Source organism: Notolepis coatsorum (assembly GCF_963971535.1).
Source record: "Notolepis coatsorum genome assembly, chromosome: 10".
In the NCBI taxonomy this organism is placed as follows: Eukaryota; Metazoa; Chordata; class Actinopteri; order Aulopiformes; family Paralepididae; genus Notolepis; species Notolepis coatsorum.
Genome location: NC_140174.1, coordinates 32756135 through 32780595, shown reverse-complemented (window position 1 = coordinate 32780595; position 24461 = coordinate 32756135). Strand labels below are relative to the sequence as shown.

The 24461-nt window shown below is 45.3% G+C and overlaps 1 protein-coding gene across 1 annotated transcript in view; it reads right to left on the bottom strand.

Annotated features, from left to right (window-relative positions):
* Positions 1–24461, bottom strand: part of abca5 (ATP-binding cassette, sub-family A (ABC1), member 5) — a 116948-nt gene that overhangs the window by 82969 nt on the left and 9518 nt on the right. The window contains exon 3 of the mRNA XM_084322613.1: positions 1642–1831. Coding sequence (XP_084178739.1) covers positions 1642–1831 — 190 coding nt within the window. The remainder of the gene's footprint in view (positions 1–1641; positions 1832–24461) is intronic.

The window sequence follows — 24461 nt, the reverse complement described above, 5'->3', positions numbered from 1 at the left end:
CTGATAGCTGAAACATGGGTGATATAGGCTGGTAGCTGAAACGTTGGTGTAATAAAGGCTGGTAGCTGAAACATAGGTGTAATAAAGGCTGATAGCTGAAACGTTGGTGTAATAAAGGCTGGTAGCTGAAACATGGGTGTAATATAGGCTGGTAGCTGAAAAGCTGGTGAAATATAGGCTGGTAGCTGAAACATGGGTGTAATATAGGCTGATAGCTGACACGTTGGTGTAATAAAGGCTGGTAGCTGAAACATTGGTGTAATAAAGGCTGGTAGCTGAAAAGCTGGTGTAATAAAGGCTGGTAGCTGAAACATTGGTGTAATAAAGGCTGGTAGCTGAAACGTTGGTGTAATAAAGGCGTCTCTACATTTCGTAGCCGCATTTCTGCAGACCCCTCTCTGATTGGTTGAACTCCATTTCTGCAGACCCCTCTCTGATTGGTTGAACTCCATTTCTGCAGACCCCTCTCTGATTGGTTGAGCAAAGCCCCTCTCTGATTGGTTGAGTGTGCGCATGCGCATGAGCCGCGACAAGCTCCTCCAGAAACTCCGGAGGAAACTCCGTTAAGCTCCAGAGAGAGAGGCTGAAAACCCACAGTTCTTGCCCGACGGATGGGAGCAAATCCCGGATCCGAGGTTTCTGATGACTACCCCCAAAACATGGAGGTCGCGAACGCAATTTATACGCATGGAAGTATTGATTACGCCATAACGAATCATTAAAAAAATATACCGTTAACTGGAATATGTTGTGTGTGCCTTTCTGAATATGATTTGGGAGGGTTATAATAGAAGAAAGACAGTGTAAACAATATAACGTTATGTGAATAAACCGTGAAATAATACCTAATTCCTTGGTCAATAGAAGTCTCTGTGATACTTTCTGAATATGATTTGGGAGGGTTATAATAGAAGAAAGACAGTGTAAACAATATAACGTTATGTGAATAAACCGCGAAATAATAACTAATTCCTTGGTCAATAGAAGTCTCTGTGATACTTTCTGAATATGATTTGGGAGGGTTATAATAGAAGAAAGACAGTGTAAACAATATAACGTTATGTGAATAAACCGCGAAATAACCACGAAATAACATAACGTTATGTTATATAATGTTACAATGTACAGTTTCTAACAGCTGGCTGTGTTGTGAAATGTGCATAACGCTATGAATAAACCGCGAAGTCACGGGAAATAAATAACGTTATACGCGAATCTGGTAGTACATTTCTGCTTATCTTCTTGATATGATAACATTACATCCGCCTTTTACCGCGTGACGAGCTAAACCAATCAGAGAGGGGCTTCGCTCACATGACGCTCAACCAATCATAGAGGGGCTTCGCTCAACCAATCAGAGAGGGGTCTGCAGAAATGGAGTTCAACCAATCAGAGAGGGGTCTGCAGAAATGTGGCTACGAAATGTAGAGACGCGTAATAAAGGCTGGTAGCTGAAAAGCTGGTGTAATAAAGGCTGGTAGCTGAAACGTTGGTGTAATAAAGGCTGGTAGCTGAAACGTTGGTGTAATAAAGGCTGGTAGCTGAAACGTTGGTGTAATAAAGGCTGGTAGCTGAAACGTTGGTGTAATAAAGGCTGGTAGCTGAAACGCTGGTGTAATAGGCAGGAGGTTGGATACTCACGCAGCTCCTGGGCCACCTCCTCCATGATGTGGTTGGTGACGTTGGTGATGGGAGTGTAGCCCAGCCCCTTGAAGAAGTGGTGGTCTTCACCGTCCAGCTCCATGGTGCTGATGCCTCCGTAGTAAACATGCGGGTTCAACGTGCTGATGAGGATCAGGAGGCCCAGCAGGAGCAGCGGCAGGATCAACTCCTGGAGGAGGACAAGCAAGAGTTTCACTTCTTTAGAACCTTTATTGAACCAGGCAGGTAAATTAAGAACAGATTATTATTTACAATGACGGCATGGCGAGAGGACAAAAGGGCCTCTCGAATGGTAACAGGGAAAAGGGGACAAAAATAAATAAGAAATAGAAACTAAATAAAACTAATTAAATTATAATTAAAAATGGGCGGCTAGGTGGTGTAGTGGACAAGTCACTCGCCACCAGTGTGGAGACGCTAGGATTCGCGTGTTCGAATCCAGCTCTCCACATTGTTTTTCAGTTTGGCTGGTCGTCCGCAGTAATACACATTGGCCGTATTACGGGGAGGGAAAACTGAAGGGTGGGGATCGAACGTTGTGAACAAGCGACTCCTACAAGTCGGTTGGTGCGCCTGCGCAGTAGAATCAGGAAGTGTCGGGGGCAGCGTGAGCCTCCCACGCGTTACTCCTCGACACTGAGAGGTCGAGCTGCGCAGGTGAAAAGATGCGACTGCTGTTACCTCAAGTACCGGAGGGGACTTGTGCTATGTATGACTTAGTCCACATTGCAGCCGGCTTGTGGGAGGCAAGAAACAGCGTTCGTGACAGGGGAGGGTTGAATTGGATGATACGAAATTGGGATGGGAGAAAATATAGAAAAAATGGGAGAAAAAGTGGATCAAAAAAAAAATTATAATTAAAAATAAATGTAAATGTAATTAAAAGAACAATCCAGATAAGACTATTGGACACAGACAACACAGAGGTAAGGGAAATAATTAAAAACCCACACACAAACAAACCAAATAGAATGAAGGAGAACAGACTATTTACATGTCAGTTAAAAGGCTGGGTGCAGTTGCAAGTGTGTGTAAATAACTCTGCGATGGTCCTTAAAAGTAGTGGTGAGGGGGATCAGTGGGGGGGGGCTGAATCCAGCCACCGCTTTCACCATTTCATCAGACAAAATAACTCCCCAACAATCATTGGTTAGGGCGTGGTTTACCCACCAAAATGTCTGGTAAAACACCCTGCACTGTGTGGTTATATAAGCACATCAAGATGAGGTGCTGGACTAAACAAGTCACAGAAGAAGAGAGTGAAGCCTTTTCACACCAGGAACCACTGTTGTAGTACTCGAGTCCTGGACTGATTTTCAGGACTCGTGACTCGACTTGGACTTGAGCACTGATGACTCTTGACTTGGACTCGAGCATTGACTGCATTCGCACTCGGAAGGTGCAGACAAAGTAAATAAACTCCCTTCGAAATGGTGACCGCCGTGTCATTTATGTTTGAGTCGAGTCCGACTCGACTCTGGCTCTTCTTTGGCAACTCGGACTTGGACTCAAACACTGGGGACGCGAGACTCGACTCTGACTCGAGATTTAGTGACTTAACACTGCCTGGAACCCCATTCATACACCCTTTTTATAGACAACATTCGACATGGATCTTCATAGTCATCAATCAGAGACTGACCCCATTCACACCTGGTATTAACATGCAATCTGCATCTGGATAGATTATCTAGATAGGTGGGAAAAACACATGTTAAATACTAGTAGTGCATGGGCCTCAAATACAAGCTGTAGGAATGGTTCCAGGCAGGTGTGCAGCTCCTCTTCAGGACGGGCAGAGAGGCAAAAGCTCAAGTTCACACGAATCACGATACATGAAACCATCAGACAGCTGGTTAAAGTGTCACTGTGTGACTGTAGCGCCTGCTGGCCACGGCCTCCGTGTTTGACACATTTCCCATGAGACTCTTTGCCCCGTTCTTAAGTGTGTGCTTCTGTACACACTCCAGAGCATAATTAATAGAAAGATTAGATTACATTAAAGTCACTTTAAGACCAAATGAAATGTCTATTAAATGTTTGATTACTATGTTGTCATACAAATAGTTTTTTCCAGATACATAAAATCATATCTGAAGTTCAAAATTTTTTGGGTCACCATCATCTTGTAGGAAAAACACTGCTTCCGAAAACCAAACGGCGCACAGATCTTTTGGGGAGAGATTCCAGGAACATTCTGGATGAAAGCGCTCGCATGGACAGGTCATCGGACATTATCCCTGGAGACTTTCAAAATAAGATCTTTTACAGTTTGTGAAGAGTGATGGGTGGATGGTTGCATACCGTTGGATTGGTATGTGTATGTGTTTTGCCAACAGAAAAGACAGCAGAGTGCAATAGTCTGAGCAGCAATGCAAGGGCAGTAACCACCATGAATCAGGAATTCTACCCAAATCTGTGATGACACTGATGTGGGGGAAAAAAGGTCTATTAGAGGCTATTCCGTTCTGTACTTCACTACTGCAGACTGAATTAAAGTATTCTAAAACTAAATGTTAAAGCAGGAGAGGGCATTCTTTCTTGGGACGCAGACAATGAAAGGGAGTTTGTTTTTAGAACACTGCCTGCTTGTACTCCTGCAGTGCATCAGATCCCCCAAAACAACCCTTTAAAATTCCCCCCACAACAAATAACCATGTCCTGATAATGTCTCTGTTCAAGGACTCCCAACTCTCCTCCCCATCAACTCACGTGATAAACGACTAGAGCCATTCTCAGATTCAACACAAACCTGATGTTTACAGCTCGACCTTGAGCGAGAAAATTGAAAACACTAAATTGGGAGCCATTTGGCACGTCAAGAAACCAGAAATCAGAGCCAACGTATCCTTCAAATGGCAGATAGAGATAGATGTTTTGGGGCCTGTGTGTCTGACTCAAGTCAACTGTCTGAAGTGGATCAGACCGAACACACAACGTGTACAAACAACATCTCAGGGGACTAACACCAAAGGCCATAGGTCATCGGGCTTTGAGTCAGGCTGGCTTGCCACAAAACATTGATGATTCATTTGATTTCCACTTAAAACAACTCTGATTTAGCACATAATCTCACACACATCCAAAAACTCTTAAAACTGTTTTGCAGATTGTTCGAATCCAGCTCACAGCTCCGGGGTTGTCACCAGCTTGGCTGGCCGTTCACACTAATACAATTGGCTGTATTAGAGGGTGGGAGAAGCTGGCGGGGTGGGTCCGGGTCGTTGTAAACAGCGACTCCTACAGTTCGGTCGGGGCGCCTGCTAAGCGCGGATAGGACCTGAGTGGGATAGTGTGATCCTTCCACACGCTACGCCCTCTCAGGGAGGATCCGCGCTGCCAGGTGAAAAGAAGCGGTTGATTGGCTGGACGTGTGTCGGAGGAAGCACGTGATAGCCTCCACTCTCCCAGATGATCTGACTGTGGGGGGTAAGTGCGCAGCGACCAGTAAGGGGATTGGGAATTGGCATACGACTAACATTGGGATGGGAGAAAAATCTGAGGAAAATGGAGGGAGAAAAAGATCAATAAAAAAATTAAAAATAAACTGTTTTGCAGACATTATTCAATTATTGAGAGTAAATTACTTTGAATGGCCACCAGTGATGTCATCAGGGACATTAAATCCTTGTGTTGTGTTAATTACAGCTCAATGAAATTATAAGGTAGCAGTGCCTAAAGACAACGTATTGCCATTTCTTCATCTATTCTACATCATTTCATGGAGCTGTAATTAACACAACGCAAGGATTCAATGTCCCAGATGACATCACTGGTGGTCACATTCAAAAAAAATTGTATAGTCGACTTTGATTGGCCAAAATTTGCCGATAGTCGACTGGTAGTCAACTATTAAAAATAAATAAATAAATATATATATATATTTTTTTATCATTCCATTTGGGCTGTGGGGGTGCTTAATTAATGTCTGAAGGAGTCGACTGAAGGCTTCTTGTCCTCTGCAAAAGCATGCAATTGGTCCACTGATGGATACATCTTGATATTTGTCTAGTCTAGTGTGTTCATTAGACAGGTGAAATCCTCTTTCAGTGCCTCTGTGCCCGACAGTTAGCCTCTCTGGTATGCAAGCCATTAGTGTTAGCCACGCTTCTAGGCCTCTTTGCTTTTAGAAAGAATAAAAAAAAATTATATTATACTTTTCCCCCCCTTTTCATTCGACTAAGAGGTTTGCAGTCGACTACGGCTCCTTTTCGATCGATTAGTCGACTATTCGACTAATCGGGGTCAGCCCTAACTCATTCACTCTCGATAACGGTCAAACTAAATTAATGTGTGCAAAACAGTTTAGAGTTTTTGGATGTGTGTGAGATTACGTGTAAAATAAATCAGCATTGTTTTTCGGTGAAGTGCCCCTTTAATAACCTTTGAAAGGCTTTCCGCCAGGCCAAGACGACCGGTGACAATACAGTAGAATTGCTGGTAGCATTAAAAGCCAAAACCATGTAGTTTTGACAGCAGGTGGGAGACTAAGTGCCATGATTCTCTCTAGGCAAAAGGTACTTTAAGGTAGCACAAGGAGGATTTCAATTAAATTCCGCAGGTGCGCATTAGTTGGGAAAATAAATTGTACTTCTATGGTTGGGAGCACAAGAATCCACAACTGTTGAGTTGGGCTATAAAGATTTAGAGAGCAGATAGAACATAAAAAAAAACACCTTCCTTTGAGTGTTTTTTGAACACAAGATGATAATCGACTACATACTGTAGACTGGACCCGAGTGGCCACACCTATGTGAGGTAGGGCTCCAGTACTATGTTAGGATTAATAGGTGTCAATTAAACTCAAACTTCTTCCAATAGTTTCTTACCGGATGCATGGTCCGGACAGGTTCTTCTCTTACACAGTTACAGAAATAACCAGCACTCACAGAACTGTCCTTTAGGTACGCTTATTGAGTACGGGCAGAGACAACGTACGCATTTCAGCTATAAGCCTTCCTCAGTGTTATCCATAACAATGTGTCACCAAACAATCCTATAACAATACCAGAGCAGTTATCCTCCGTTCTGCACGGCCACTTAACGGTTTCTTAATTCCAGGAGGCCCTTGAGCGCTACTCCCGGGAGGAAGAGACGAAAACAGAGACGCATAAAAAATGCAGTAGAGCAACTTAAATCCAAATGAAAAATGCATGCAAGACGGAAAGAGAGGGAGGGGGGGGGGGGGGGGGGGGTGGAGACAGAAGGGAGGAGGAAAAAAAGAGATATAATTCAAAATCAAAATGAGGAAAGTTGAGGAGTTGTTCTACCAAGGAGAAAGGGAGAGAGAGGGTGTGGGGGTTTAGAGTGCGGGTGACATGTGACATGCGGGTTTAAGAACATGCCAAAATAAATTAAATACATTTAAATAAAGGCCCCGTTCAGCAGAATTACCCAGATAACCAAACGCAAGAGAGACCAGAGATAACAGAGAGAACAAGGTGACCGTCACAGTACACTATTAGCCCTGCAGGCACACCTCATCGCTAGGGCTGTGAGGCCCATTGAATATGAAGGTATACTATAGTCATTGGGCATATCGTCCTGCCCCCCTTCCTAAACAGCTCAGATGGATTTTGTGGCCAAGCACTGTGCTGAACACTGATGCAGTCAAAGGCTGCACAGCTGAGATCAAATTAATGGGACTATGAGTGATTCATGTGAAAATGTTGGCATCATTGAAATCAACAGCCATTCCAGGAAAAACGCCTGTATCAAGACAGAGACTCGTTTGACGTGATTACATCATGCGACTGTAGCATGCGTTTATTTAGGAGACGGCATCCTGCAGTGTCACGTTAGTCTGATGAAGAGCAGGCAGGGGTGTAAAAAGTACCCAGAAATTATACTTAAGTGAAAGTATGGGTACCGTCTCAAAATCGTACTCAAAGTAAAAGTTAGAGTATCTGGCTAAAAACACACTTGAGTAAAAGTCGAAGTTTCTACTTTTAAATGTACTTCAGTTCAGTTCAGTTCTTTTTTATTTCGGGCTTTGGACACATAACAACGGTCATTCCATAAATCGCCAAAGTTTTACCAGCTGCTATTGCAGCATTGTCCAATTGTCCGAAAAGGGCTAGAGAGAAGCACTAGGCTTGTCGGGCCCTACCTCTGAAGACTTACGTTTCATAATTTTTTGTTTTTTCATTTACATACATACATAGTACATACATATAGTACACATTACAGTACACACATATAGTATACATTACAGTACACATTACAGTATAGTATACCTGCAGTATATAATAGTATATAGTACATAAGTGTATACAGCACATATATAATGTGATATGAGATATATAGTACATGATATATACAATATAATATAGTACCATAATATAATAGTATATACTGCAAATATAGTTCAATATAATATACAAATTAATTATAATATGATTATATAATGTAATATATAACGTACAATACAGTATCATACGTATTTGTTTTTTATTAATATGCAATTAAAGCTCTTCTTCCCTTCTGTACCCATCAAAAATAGATTTTTTTAGTCTAGATTTGAATTGATTTATGTTTTCACAATATTTTAGTTCATCCTCTAGTCTAGCCCATTCCACAAGGTGGCTCCGTAAGAGGAGATACACATTCTTTTCAGGTTGGTTTTCATCACAGGTTTTTTTTTTTAAACAAACACAAACAAAACATGACAACACACGATTAGATATACAAGCATTGTAAAACAGTGTACATCAGTTAACTCATCGTTTGGATAAATGTCTTATACAAGATATACCCCTAATACCTGCTATCTATTCCCCTACACACATATGCTCCTGCTCGCACCCCCCGCCCTGGACCCCCCCATGGATAATCCATCCATTATCCTTCGCTCCTAACCAAACACTACCATTAAATGCTAGCTTTTATTCTCTCCACCACTTCTAACCACATTGTCAATTTGGATTAATTGAGACCCAAAATTCTTGCTGTAGATATTTCTAGATAAATCACATCGAGATATAATAATAATAATAATAATAATACATCTATTTTATATAGCGCTTTTCCAGGTGCTCAAAGACGCTTTACATGGGCAGGAGAGACAAACTATGGCAAAAAAAAAAAAAAAAAAAAAAACAGAACAAAAATAATACATGACAAAAATAAAATAACACCGACAGAATTAGAGGTCAAAAGCAAGATTGAAAAGGTGAGTTTTGAGGGCTGATTTAAAAGATGTCAGGGTGTTTGCATCACGGATATGGCTGGGGAGGGCATTCCAGAGGGAGGGGGCAGCAGCAGCGAAGGCCCTGTCGCCCCAGGTCCGGAGCCTGGTCGTGGGAGGTGTTAGGAGGTTGGCATCTGCAGACCTAAGGCGACGGGTGGGCGTGTGACGGTGGAGGAGGTCGGACAGGTAGGGAGGGGCAAGGTTGTTGAGGGCTTTGAATGTGATGAGTAGTATTTTAAAATGTATCCTGTATTTGATTGGAAGCCAGTGGAGGTCGTGGAGGACAGGGGTGATGTGATCAGAGCGACGGGTGGAGGTGAGCATGCGGGCAGCAGAGTTTTGGACATATTGGAGTTTATTGAGGATAGTGTTTGGTGAGCCGTAGAGGATGCTGTTGCAGTAATCTAGTCGTAATGATATGAATGCATGAACCAGTGTTTCAGCAGCGGAGAGTGATAGGGAGGGGCGGAGACGAGCAATGTTCCGGAGGTGGTAGAAGGCCGATTTGGTTATGTGGTTCACATGGCGGAGGAAAGAAAGGGTGGGGTCCAGGATGATGCCAAGGTTACGGACGTGAGTGGAGGGGGTGACAATGGTACCATCAATATTTAGGGTGAAATCCTGGGTGTGGCTGGTGAGGGATTTTGGACCGATAATGATGATTTCTGATTTATTGCAGTTTAGTTTAAGAAAGTTATTTTGCATCCATGTTTTGATGTCTGTGAGGCAGGTGCTGAGGGTGGAGAGAGTGGCTGGAGTGATAGTCTTGGTGGAGAGGTAGAGCTGAGTGTCGTCTGCATAACAGTGAAAACGCAGGCCATGTTGGCGGAGAATCAGACCAAGTGGAAGGATGTAGAGGATGAAGAGCAGGGGACCAAGTACTGAGCCTTGGGGGACACCATGAGTGATGGGGGCAGTGGGGGATTTGCAGTTGTTGATAGAGATGAATTGGTGCCTGTGTGAGAGGTATGATTGGAGCAAGGTGAGGGGGATTCCGGAGATGCCAACGGAGGACTGGAGACGAGTGATGAGGATGGGGTGATGAGATATGTGAGAATCCAGACCTTTCGGCAAATTTTTTCCGGTTGAAACCATCGTGATGCTATCAGTTTTTTAGCCACTGTAATACCAGATAAAACCAATCTCTTTTGTTGTATAGGTACTGCATATTCAAAAACATCATTCAGCAGTAATATAGAGGGGTGTACAGGTATATTCAGAATTAAGAGATTTGATAATTGCTGGGTCACTTCTTCCCAGAATATCTTAACTGGTGGGCAGTCCCAATACATGTGCATAAATGTCCCCTCGTCCCCATTTGTACATAAGGAGCATTTGGAGTCTTGTTTAAGACCCATTCTGTTCAGTCTTATAGGAGTCAAGTATGTCCTATGAATATAGTTAAGATTGATTTGTTGATGGTCCGGGTTCCTTGATGCAAGTCGAACATTTGCCCAGGCTTCTTGCCAATCAAAATCTTTTTCTAGGTCTGGTATATCCCTCCTCCAAATAGAGTCTAGGTGGAGGGTTTCATACGAAGCCGTTAGTAATTGATGATAAAAATCTGATACAAAACCTCTCGATGTCTCTCTTTCATAGAAAAATGTGTGGTATCTGTGGTGTGCAATTGGTATCTTTAATGGAACACCGTGAGTCTTCAAACATAACAATAATTGTGCGTAAAAAAGATATGTGGAACCGGTGAGATTAAACTTTTTTTCTATTTCATCATAGCTACAAATACCCTGTTTGTTGAAAACATCTCCTAATGTATGTATGCCTTGCTTTTCCCATCTAGGGAATCTTATAGGTCGTTTTCTAATCAGGAGTGCATTGTTATTGAATAAGGGAGTATGATTACGCCATTTATGTGGATTAGAATATTTTTTTGTGTTTCACGCCATATCCGGATCGCATGTGTAATTATGGGGCCAAATTTCAGTTCGCATTGCTTAATTGATATTTTGGTGTATACTATGTCCTGCAGTCTCTGTGGTGCTACTATATTTACTTCTAAATTTCTCCAGGATACTGATGCTTGGGGTTCAAACCAGGTTGTCAGTGGTCTTAAAGTGTACGCCTTAAAATAGTGGAAAAAAATTGGGATTGCCATCCCTCCGTCGGCTTTGTTTCTCTGTGCGGTGGATCTTTTTATACGTGGTGGTTTGTTATTCCAAATAAATTTATATGCGGAAGAGTGTAATTTTTTCCAGTAACCATCTGGAGGGGGTAACGGAAGCATTGAGCTGATGAAGTTGATTCTAGGTAAGACATCCATCTTAACTATTGAAACCCGTGCCTGTACTGAGTTTTTAAGTTTTGACCACTTACGACAAAAAGGGATTTCTCTTAGGGCCATTTGAGACCTTTTCGAGCAAGACAATATATTATAATATAATAGGGATGCTCGATATTGGCTTTTTTACCGATACCGATATTCCGATATTGTCCAACTCTTAATTTCCGATACCGATATCAACCGATACCGATATATGCAGGGTTTCCCCGTCCAAAAAACTGAATAATTTCAGGTAACTAATAATTTCACTGGATATATATATAACAAATATTGTTATTGTTTTTTATTTTTTTTAAACCGATACCGATATTTTCCGATATCACATTTTACTGCCGATATCGGGCGATAATATCGGTCGGCCGATAATATCGGACATCCCTATAATATAATATTAATTATATATGTTTTATTGGGACGGTTGGTGAATCCCGAAATCGGCCCGAAAAGGTCTCAAATGGCCCTAAGAGAAAGCCCTTTTTGTCGTAAGTCCTTGGAGAATGAGACCCAGTGTGTGTGGTCCCGATATCCTGCATTGTTTATTACTCTTATTGCTCTTTTTTGTAAGATAGTCAATGTATTTATGGTTGTTTTGTATGTGTTACCCCATACCTCTGTACAGGGTGTGCAATGAGTTGGGATTGAGTACATGTCTCACCTTACTAATAATTGAGATGCTCTTTGCCATCTTAGCCCTCACATATTCTATATGGGGTTTCCAGCAGAGTTTATGGTGTAAAATCAATCCCAGGAATTTATTTTCATATACTCTTTCTATTCTATTATTATCTATTATCAACTGAATTTAGTTTTATTTAGATTTAAAGATAATTTATTTATATCAAACCAGAGTTTGTATTTATTCATTTCTATTGTTAAGACCGTCATAAGCTGCTGGATGTCCTCCCCTGTACAGAACATGTTAGTATCATCAGCAAATAGTACACACTTCAATACATTTGACACCGAGCACAAATCATTAATATATAGATTAAACAGTTTGGGTCCCAGATCAGAGCCTTGAGGGACTCCACACATTATTTTCATACATCTAGATTTGCAATCTCCAAGTTGTACAATTTGTTCTGTTTTTTATGTAGCTTTCAAGCCAATCTGACACAACCCCTCTGAAGCCACATTTGACCATTTTCCTTATAATGATTTTGTGATCTATTGTGTCAAAGGCCTTCTTTAAGTCTATAAAGACTCCAACTGTGTACAACTTTGTATCTATGTTTGTTATTATTTCTTCAGTTAATTCAATCAATGCCATTGAGGGCGATCTGTTGGCTCTAAAACCACATTGGTTCTCAGTTAGTAAGTTATTCTTTTCTATAAAGTGATCCAACCTGTCACTGTCAACAAATAATTTCTCCAGTACTTTTGAGAACTGTGAGAGCAAGGAAATTGGTCTGTAGTTTGTGAAGTGTTGTTTATTGCCTGCTTTGTAGACTGGGATGACCTTTGCCTTTTTCATTTTATTTGGGAATACACCATTCCTGAATGACAAATTGCATATGAAGGTAAACGGTTTTACTATGGTATCCATTGTTTTTTAACAAGTGACATGCTTATTACAGTCAGTAGATGTCTTGTTTTTGCATTTGCTAAAGTACTAAAAAGTAAAAGTACAACCCTTTTTTCTGACTGTCTATTCTTCTGATAGCAGGTGTTTAATCAAAGATCCCCGCTTTCTAGTCTTGCACAAGGCCCAATCAGAATGGGTGGGTTAATTTTCCATTGATGGGGATTTGATTGGCTGGATTGGTTGGACCTGCGAGATTTGTACTTTGTATGTTTTTTTCCTCTGAAATGTAATTGAGTAAAAGTACAAGTATACAAACCTAATAATACTTAAGTAAAGTACAAATCCCCCAAAACAGTACTTAAGTATTGTAACAAAGTACAATTACTCAAGTACTTTACACCACTGAGAGCAGGTGTGCTGCAATCGTTACCATCATGTTGGTGCAATAAATAATAGAATATTGGAGCCCTGCAGTGCTGCGAGCTGTTCATGATGTATTTGTCTATTTTCAGTGTTTGCTCTTTCGGGCTCAGCAACGGCCCTCCTTGGCTTGGATGTGCGTGCGTGCCGCAAATATCAATGACACTTTCCTAAATAAATAAGCCATAACATCCACTATGACCCACACTTTAGTAGAGTAGGATTGGAGTTCGGTACAACAAGAAAAAACAATCCCAAATGTATACGTTTCTTTTCATTCATTTTGAACAGACAGCAGTACAAGTTATACTTGGATCCACCTAGACTTGCCGTGATAGTTGGTGATACCGGTGTTACTTGGTGTTCAGGCTTCACAGAGTAAATTACTTGACCACCGGACCCACCGGTATATGCTTTTCTTTTTCTTTTTTAAATAAAGCCCATTTCATAAATTTTCACATATCAGTGCCCACCTTCATCAAATAAGAAAAACTCAAATTTGTAAAATACTAAGCATGTTATCAATACTTAGTCAGACAACATTATAAACCGAACGTGTCTGCACAAGAACAGGGCTATTTTATAGGTTGGTGGTGCAGCAGCAGAGTTACAGTACAGATTAACTTAAGTTTATACAATGGCATGCAAATTTCTCGATTCTGATTGGCTGAAACAGTCAAGGTACACATGGTTATTTGTCATAACCCCACGCTCTTGGTCCCAGGACCCGCCCACAACCAAATTACTATCACTCCGCCGTGCAAGTTTTTAGAAGTGAAAGCAAGATGGCGGGCAATAAACGTTACGAATGTATATGTTGACAGCGTCATAATAATGACTAAATGAAAAACGATTCTGTCACGGCGAATGTGTTAGTTTCTTACACAATGTTGCATTATGTAATTAGTGGGTCATGAGTCATTGTGGAACAAAAAAAAAAAATGTACCTACTTTCTATAGAAGCAGCTGGGAGGTGCGCTGTTTTAAGTGAGCGTGGGCTATTGAATTGATTGATTGCAAATTTGATTACTGTCCGCCTTGTTTCCAACTGGTTAAGCTTGGCGACTCTTTCGAAGTCGCCCTCTTTCGAAGTTGGTTATTGTAACTGAGGGGTACAATTCCCTGACTGTATTGATAAGTATGGTATCATTAAACCACTACCGCTTTATGTACTTTAACTACTGGCCACACAGTACATGATATAGATATGATGAACACTTTCCCACCATGAAACCAAGTCCACACAAATGTATAAATCGAATATTTAATATATAGCAAAGGGTATATACAACGTTCACTTAATGACATTTATGATTTGAATGCACTTGTAAGGCAAATGAGTATTCGTAGGCAAATCAATATTGAATGTCCAATCTCTGGTTACGCAGGAAGCAATTATACAACCTGGTTCTTTAGGGAAACTATAGCGATGGTACTTAATGATTATAGCTGGATATACTAAAGGGGGTCCTGCTGGTTGTAAGTCAGTAGGGGGGGGGGTTTAGGAGAGCCGCCGGCGATATCCCATCTGGCCAACGATTTCTTGGGAGAATTCAGAGTGCTGAACACGGTGCCCACAGAACCTTGGTCCACAGATGAATACCGTTGGGCCCTCTTGTAGACGGTAGCTGCCGGTCCACAACGAAGAGACGTGAGGCGACCTCACTCGGGGTAGAGCGCCGTCTCACCTGGACTCCTCTCGGGGGTAGTTCCAACACTCACCAGTGTTGGCTGTTATCCATGGCATAAATCAAAGCACCCAAAGCAAGTAGATAATCCAAGCCATGTAGGGCTCGCCGTCGTCCGGGTAAGGTAATCCAATGTGCAGGTCCACTCGTCCTAGCCCAGAACTCCTCGGATGAAAGCACCACACGTGGTCTGCCCAGCCTGGTTAAGACTCTAGATAACGCGAGGAAACGATGGGGGTACTACTCACTGTATAACTCTAACCGAACGATGCACCATACATAATAGACTATTATTAACTTAATAGAAATACGTCCCACTCGACGGTATAGTGCCAAACTATGACAATTCAACTATTAATCCACACGATGTCTCAATGCCATTCTGAGGCCAAGTTGACCATACTGCACCACACGTGTATCGTGGGTGAGGCTTAACGTCTTGCCACTAGGTTGGAGGGTAAAGAACTAAGGGCTAAGGGACTAAAAGAAAGTTCTACTTTACTTGCGCCATATATATATGCGCTGTGAACAAATAGTACCATTCGTATTTCGCCAGACGTATTCCTACGCGGAACCGGGGCTAGTAACGACATGTTCGTCGGCACGATTGAACTTGAACCAAGGGGCTTGGCTGCTGGCGCCAAGTTCTTGTCCAATGAGAGAATGAAACTATTATGGGCTGTTAGTAGACCAAAGGGATATTCAGTGTATATGTACAAGGAATATACAAGGGATATCAAACGATATACAAATACTATTAAATATATATCCATAAATAAATATATATATTCGGTTTAATCTGATCCTTCACAACAGCCGCCCCCTAATTAGTCCCACCTAATTAGCTAAGCAGAGACAGATTAACCGCACTGTCTACCACTCAAGGTCCGCTGTAAGGGTCAGTCAACTCACAAAGTCATGGGGTCATGGTCGTCATCGATAGTGTCTGGGAGTCTGGGCAGTTCTATTAGCCTCGCCACGGGTCGTGTGTAAGTTCGCCCTTGGACGAGCACCTCAGCTGCTCGGACCTTGCCATCGGCACCGGTGATCACTTTGCTTACGCGGCCAGCCGGCCACATAGCTCTGGGTAGTGACTGGTCGATAATCATGACGACTGTTCCTTCTGTCAAATTGTCTCTCTCTTTTACCCACTTCTGGCGGGTCTGTAGAGACGGTGGGTAGTGGAGTAGAAAGCTGTTCCAAAACTTGTCAGCTAGTACTTGACTGTACCTCCACATTCTTCGGCCGTTCGCTTCTTCAGGCCTGTACATTGTCTGGGGTAGCGCGGGGTCCAGCCGCCCCATCAAGAGTGTGTTGGGGGTGACTGGGTCGACATCTGCTACATCACTTGAGACGTAACCGAGGGGCTTGGAGTTCAATACTCCCTCGATCTCCGTGAGGACTGTCATTAGGACTTCTTCCGCCACAGTCTGGGCCCCAAGCACGGCGTACAGGGCTGTCTTTATAGAACGTACTTCTCGTTCCCAGGTTCCACCGAAGTGGGGTGCGTTCGGGGGATTAAACTGGAAGTCAATCTGGGATGGAGCGAGGTGGGTCTTAAGTTCTGGGCCCATAGCTTGGAAGCTCTCTCTCAGCTCTCTTTCTCCGCCTTTGAAGTTTGTCCCGTGATCAGACAACAATGTAGACGGTTTTCCTTTCCGTGATGTGAATCTTCGGAAGGCCATAAGGAATGAGTCTGTGCTCATGGTTGGAAGGAGTTCGATATGTATCGCTCTGGTGGTCATGCATTTGAATACAATACCCCACCGCTTCTCGGTTCCTCTTCCTTTCTTTATATACAACGGGCCAAAACAGTCCATGCCTGTGGAGTGGAATGGCTTGTCGCCGAGTCGGAGGCGACAGGGAGGTAGGTCAGCCATCCGGGGTATGCTGGGCTGCGCGCGCCACTTTCGGCAGTCTAGACAGGTTCGCTGGAAGCGTCGCACTGCTTCTCTTCCTTGAAGTATCCAATAGCGACGTCTGATCTCCGCGAAGACTCTCTCTGCTCCTGCGTGGTGTACATCCTCGTCGTATTTCTTTATGATCAGCTCTGTGACCTTGTGTCGGCTGTTCAAGACTATCGGGTACTTAATGTCATCCGGTAGATTGGGGGCCCTCCGCAGACGACCACCCACTCTGATGAGATTATGGGCGTCGCTCTCGGGTGCCAGGTGGAGCAATCTGCTGTCTGATGGGACGGGCTTTCCTCCCTGTAGACAGTCTAGCTCGTCGGGGAACGAGTCTCTCTGGGCTCGTTGTAGTAGAAGAAGTTCTGCTTCTTCGTAGTCAGCTGCTGAAATGTCGGCAGTGGGCTGAATCTCTGGGTGGTGCCACAGAAATGTCTTTAGTTGCGCACTCTGTAGGGTGAGGCAATCATCTATGTTGGGGTCTGTGGAGGCGACTGTGCTCAGTCCACAGAACATAGGTTTCTTGTTCTCAGCCTCCTCTTTACTCGCCTCCCGTGGGGTGGGCGTAGGCCACTCTCCTTCCGGGAGCTTGAGGAACTCTGGTCCGTCACTGTAGATGTTGCGACGGGTGAGGTCATCTAGGGACATTCCCCGGGTGATGACGTCAGCTGGGTTGTGTTTGGTGTCCACATACCGCCAGCTCGCTGCTTCTGTTAACTCTTGAATCTCTGTGACTCTGACTCCCACGAAGACCTTGTATCTGCATGAATCAGACTTGATCCATGTGAGTACTGTCGTGGAATCTGACCACAAGATTGTTCTGTGCACCGGAATGGTGAGTTCACGTTGGATTAACGTGGCTAGATGCGCTCCTGCTAGGGCTGCGCAGAGCTCTAGACGCGGGATAGATTGTTGCTTTCGTGGGGCTATTCTTGAGCGAGCCAGGATGAAAGCAGTGTGTATCTCTCCTCCCTTCTCTTGGGCACGCAAGTAGGCCACCGATCCATAGGCTACTTCGGAGGCGTCACTGAAGACGTGTAGATCCATCTTGCATGTCTCTGGCCTCACTGTGGGTGGGAAGTAGCTGCGGCGTATATTGACGCCTGGGAGTGAGCGGAGTTCCGTCTCCCACTCTCTCCATGTGGAGGCAAGGGGTGCGGGTATTGGGTCGTCCCAGCCCTGGTCCTTGTCCCATAGTGCTCGTACGATCATCTTTGCCCTGGTGGTGTAAGGTAGAATACATCCCAACGGGTCATATTGTCTGGCGAGTGTTCTGTACACACTCCGTCTGGTGGTCGGTATCGCCGTCGACCTTCCCTGCTCCGTGGTCAGGGGTTTGTGTCTATAGTGGAGCGAGTCTGTTTTGAAGCGCCAGACTAGTCCTAGTGTCATTTCTTGGGCTTCTCCTGGGATGGTCGCCATCCAGGTCTCGCTGCTGGCAGCCTTGTCCGCGGGGGAGAGGCTGCGCAATACGTGCGGGTCGCTGCTGGCCCACTGCCTGAGATCAAAGCCGCCTTTGATCAGGGAGGCGCGTAGCTTGAGTAGGAGAACCTCGGCTTCTTCTTGAGTCGAAACGCTTTGTAAACAGTTGTCCACGTAGAAACTGTTCTTCACACTGTGTCGGACCTCTTCATCTGCTGCTGGGTCCTCTGCGACGTGTTTCTGTAGTGCAAATGTAGCACAGCACGGGCTGCATGTGGTTCCGAAGGGGAGGACTTCCCATTGGTAGATGGCTGGGTGCTCATCTCCGGTCCTCTCTCTCCATAGGAACCGCAGTAGGGGCTTATCCTCCTCCACTAGTCTCACCTGCAGGAACATCCCTTTGATATCCCCGCTGATAGCCACCTTGTCCTGGCGGAAGCGTAGTAGCACGCCTAGTAGAGAGGGGCCGAGTGTGGGGCCGGGCAAGAGCTCTTTATTCAGATTTTGGGATCCGATCTGGTAGCTGCAGTTAAACACAATGCGATCCTTGCCGTTGTGGTGGACCTTGTGGTGCGGCACGTACCATGATTCGGTCGTCTGATCGGCCTCTTTAATGTCAATCTTTGTCACGTGTCCCGCTGTGATTAGCTTCTCAATCTCAGCGCGGTACACACTCTCTTGAGCGGGGTCTTTGGCTAGGCGCCGCTCTGTGTTCAATAGATACCGCTCCGTAGCGTCTTTCTTTGCGTGAAAGGTGGGCATTCCCTCTCGCCTCAGGAGTGGAGTTGCGTATCTCATCACTCCGCCGACTGTGACTCTCTTTGTCCCTTGCTCGAGGAGGTTTATGGCGTAAATGTCTTCTTTAGAACGAATGTCTTTCTTTTCGTTCTTAAAGGGCATTGTCTCTAGTGTCCATAGCCTCTCGACATGCTGCAGGAGAGTGGTGTCTTCTTCTGTCACTCTGGAGTGGAGGCAGCTAGTGGCTGCTGTTCGGTTGAGAGATTTAGCGAGGGGGCCTTGTAGCGTCCATCCTAGGCGGGTCTCGACTGCTGCAGGACAGCCTCTGGGTCCTGTATGGACCCGGTCTATCGGGACTATGAGGTCTGCATGGTCGGAGCCTATCAGCAGGGTCGGGGTGGCGCCGTCTATGAGCGGGATAGGTAGTTGACGCAGGTGCACATATTTATCCATCAGTTTGGCGATGGGGTAGGTGTACTGTGATAGTCCTATTTCTTGGCTGGTGAAAGCATTTGTAATCCTATACCATCGCTCTGGCTGCCCGCTTGCTGCGATAGTGAAGGAGACATTCTCGCCTTTTATCGTCTTTAAATCTCTTCTTATTGTCCGAATCGTCATTTGGTTCTCGCTCCCCCGCAGTCCCAGCTGGGCCGCAGCGGACGCGAGCAGAAGGGTCTTCTCTGACCCGTCATCAAGGACGGCGTAAGTGTCCATGACTTTATCTTGGTAGCTCAATGTTACACGGACTACCTTTAAGAGCACTTGGGCGCCGCTGCTGCTGGCGGGGTCAATGTACATGACACTGGCCTTTGTGCTGCTTGATGGTGCAGGTGCAGGCTTTCTTCTGTTACTGTCGTGTAGGACATCTAGGTGGGCTCCGTCACACCGACTGCACCTCTTCTTTAGGCGGCACTCGGCTGCCATGTGACTGCGTGCGCATCGGTAACAGCGCCTGTTGGACTTTATCCATTGACTCACTTCTTCTGCATTCATCTTTGTGAACAGGTCACATTGTGACAGCCAGTGTTCCTTCTCGCAGTACGGGCACACCATCTTCCACTTCTCTTTTCTCGAGGGGGTACTGTGGTTCTTACTGCTCGGTACTGATTCTGATGGTGCATGACAGTCACCGATCTTCTTCCATCGTTTATTCTCCTGGGTCCCTCTCTGGAGCTTGGTGTGCTCCGCACGAACGTATCCAGTCGTAAGCTGCTGACTTCTCTCGCCAGGAAGTCGGCTAGATCGAGGAGGGATGGTTCGGGACCGTTAGGATCACGGTGGTCTCTCTGCCGCCTAAAGCGCTCTTGTCTGGCGGGTGGCAGCTTCTCTAAAATCCTCTCGACGTTAGAGTTGGCGTATAGCTCGTGAAGACCCTTTTCTCGTTGCGCTCCCAGCATCCCTACCAGGGACTGCACTTTTATAGACAGGTCGTCTAATGAGCGATTGTCTGTTGCTGGGGGTAGGCGGTCAATATGCCTTATCTCTTGGATTACGTAATCCCATATACGTCCATATCTCTGGTCCAGCGCTGCTAGAGCCGCGGTGTATGGGGTCGTAGAGGTGGCATAGGCTAGCGCTATATTGTGCGCTCGGGGTACTTTCAGGTGCTTCAGTAATATTGCATACTTGTGGCGTTCATCAGCGACATCCACCATCATTGTCTCTAAGCACATCCCGAGCTCCGTGTACTGTGCTCGATTCTCATAGGTGAAGTCTGGAAACGTCGGTGTGCCAATGTATGACGCCGTGGATGGCTGATACATCGGCGAGCGTTGGGGGAGAGGCCTCCTAGGCGAGTCTCCTCTTGCGCCTCTCTGTGGGCTGGTACCGGCAGGGTACCATGGCCCGCTGGTCCAGGTGCTATTCCTCGGGGCTGGTCGTGCGTCATGCTCACCCGTGAATAGAGTCGGGGGTCTGTAGCGCAGCGCCGCGGGGGTATAGCCTGGGCTGTACTGGACCTCCTGGTCCGGTGGAGTACTGTGCTGTCGTCGGGCTTGGTTCTCCTCCTCTCCCTCTTCTTCTTCTATCAGGTCCTCTAGATCCTGTAGTCGTTTATTTAGCTTCTCCGCAGTGTATGCCGCTCCTTCCTTGTAGCTGGGTCTCGCTTGGACCGGTCGGGGAAGGGGGTCTGCGGGGGGTATAGGCTTGGTCTGTTGGTCAAGTTCAGGGTCGCTTGCTCGGTTAGGGGATGCTGCCCTTGACTGTTGTCTCGACGAGTTCCTTGAACCCCTGGCGGAGGGAGAGGGTGTTGCCTTGGTGATCAGCTGCTCCATTAGCTGCGCTTGTAGTCTGTCGCGCTCGCCCTGTAGTCTGTCGCGCTCGGTTTCGCGCTGGATGAGAGCGAGGTCGCGCTCTGTTTCGCGCTGGATGAGAGCGAGGTCGCGCTCTGTTTCTCTTTGGGCACCGGCAGCGGCACGCTGGGTGTCTGCTCGGTCTCTTGCCATATTCTCTTCCGTCTGAAGGCGTCTCATCTCCAGGCGTATGCGCTCTTCTTCGCTCCGTTGCTGTGTCTGGAGTCGATCGCGTTCACCCTGAAGTCGATCGCGTTCACCCTGGAGTCGATCGCGTTCGGTAGAGGCTGTCAGGCTGACGAGGAACGCCTGTGATAGCATCCTCTCCGCTTCGCTGGGAGAAGACGGTTGTAGAGGTGAGCCGCTCCTGGCTGTACTCGTTGGGGAGTCCTGGAGCTCTATCTCCTCGGCGCTCTCCTCATCTTGTTCCGTGCAGAGTTCTCTCTCTGTAGGGTTGTCTTCCTCCCGGGGCTGGTCGGGGACTACTTCTTCGGTATTGGCGGGGGGTAAAGGCATGTCAGCTCCCTCCTGGTCCCCACCGTGAGCTTGGTCAGTTACATTAGAACCCACTAGGGCCTCTGTGGTCGGGGTAACCTGGTCGTTAAGGTCAGACATAATTTTACTTTCTACTTTTACCACGTTTACCGTTTGTCGAAGGCTAGGTAGTTGACTGACAGCGTAATCCTCTAAGTACTGAGGTGTCTGTCGTCTGCGCCGCGGGCGTTCTACGTTAGGAGGACCGTTTCGTGGAGTGTTCATCATAGGCCATTTCAATATTAATAACACTATATTAATATTACACTAGTTACCCTCCGGCTCGAAGGACCAATTGTAACTGAGGGGTACAATTCCCTGACTGTATTGATAAGTATGGTATCATTAAACCACTACCGCTTTATGTACTTTAACTACTGGCCACACAGTACATGATATAGATATGATGAACACTTTCCCACCATGAAACCAAGTCCACACAAATGTATAAATCGAATATTTAATATATAGCAAAGGGTATATACAACGTTCACTTAATGACATTTATGATTTGAATGCACTTGTAAGGCAAATGAGTATTCGTAGGCAAATCAATATTGAATGTCCAATCTCTGGTTACGCAGGAAGCAATTATACAACCTGGTTCTTTAGGGAAACTATAGCGATGGTACTTAATGATTATAGCTGGATATACTAAAGGGGGTCCTGCTGGTTGTAAGTCAGTAGGGGGGGGGGGTTTAGGAGAGCCGCCGGCGATATCCCATCTGGCCAACGATTTCTTGGGAGAATTCAGAGTGCTGAACACGGTGCCCACAGAACCTTGGTCCACAGATGAATACCGTTGGGCCCTCTTGTAGACGGTAGCTGCCGGTCCACAACGAAGAGACGTGAGGCGACCTCACTCGGGGTAGAGCGCCGTCTCACCTGGACTCCTCTCGGGGGTAGTTCCAACACTCACCAGTGTTGGCTGTTATCCATGGCATAAATCAAAGCACCCAAAGCAAGTAGATAATCCAAGCCGTGTAGGGCTCGCCGTCGTCCGGGTAAGGTAATCCAATGTGCAGGTCCACTCGTCCTAGCCCAGAACTCCTCGGATGAAAGCACCACACGTGGTCTGCCCAGCCTGGTTAAGACTCTAGATAACGCGAGGAAACGATGGGGGTACTACTCACTGTATAACTCTAACCGAACGATGCACCATACATAATAGACTATTATTAACTTAATAGAAATACGTCCCACTCGACGGTATAGTGCCAAACTATGACAATTCAACTATTAATCCACACGATGTCTCAATGCCATTCTGAGGCCAAGTTGACCATACTGCACCACACGTGTATCGTGGGTGAGGCTTAACGTCTTGCCACTAGGTTGGAGGGTAAAGAACTAAGGGCTAAGGGACTAAAAGAAAGTTCTACTTTACTTGCGCCATATATATATGCGCTGTGAACAAATAGTACCATTCGTATTTCGCCAGACGTATTCCTACGCGGAACCGGGGCTAGTAACGACATGTTCGTCGGCACGATTGAACTTGAACCAAGGGGCTTGGCTGCTGGCGCCAAGTTCTTGTCCAATGAGAGAATGAAACTATTATGGGCTGTTAGTAGACCAAAGGGATATTCAGTGTATATGTACAAGGAATATACAAGGGATATCAAACGATATACAAATACTATTAAATATATATCCATAAATAAATATATATATTCGGTTTAATCTGATCCTTCACAACAGTTATGCTTAGAGTTTGTCTTTAGAGCAGGGCGATAGACCACCAGCCCTGATTCCAAACTCTAAGCATAACCAACTTCGAAAGAGGGCGACTTCGAAAGAGTCGCCAAGCTTAACCAGTTGGAAACAAGGCGGACAGTAATAAGATTTGCAATCAATCAATAAATTCAATAATCCACGCTCACTTAAAACAGCGCACCTCCCAGCTGCTGCTATAGAAAGTAGGTTTTAAAAAAATAATCCCTCTTAGTCTTAGTTGAGAGACAGTTGGATGTGTTAGTTTGTTGGATGTCTTACTGAGAACAGTTGGATGCACTTCCGAGCTGCTTCCACATGGAGGCAACTTCTCTTTTTTTAATTTCTTTTGGGGAACTACTTTTTCTGCGGATGGTTGTCAATAAATCTTCAATTAATGTGTGTTTATTGTATAGCAATAAGGTTGGATGACATCGGCCATTGTATAAAAGCCATTACACCACGTGCAGTCGTGGGTTATGAGAATTAGACCATGCCTAGGGGGGTTAACAACCACCCCTAGGCATGGTCTAATTCTCATAACCCACTCCTGCGCGTGATGTAATGCTTTATTCACTTTCACTTCTAGAGTAGATTTAACTTCACGTGAAGCAGATAATGAAGACTCTAAAGATGACACATGCAGTGGTGCAGTCGTAATATGGGAACTGGTTACACGCCATGTGCACGCGCACTCCCGCGCACGCGCATACATGTTCCCTCAGTTGCGCACAGAACAGATGATTATTATGCATAACAATGGAGATCAAGCAGCCCCCCACCTTCTCGTAGGTTCCTATTATTATGCAAAGTCTAGGTGACAAGTGCCGGCCGCCGGCCGGGTAGCTTTCTACAACGGCCGGGTACTTATCATTGCGCGCACTTCTGCCCTGAGTGACTACTAATAACACGCCGTGTAACCGCGTGTGTGCACGACTGCACCCCTGGACACATGTTATACAACAATGGCAAAGGGTTTATCAATATTTGTGATTTAAACGGCTCGACTGGAGGAGCTCAGTTTGTCTTTTTTTTCTCAGATCAGCTGTGAGAAAAAGTTGTGCATTTGTGTG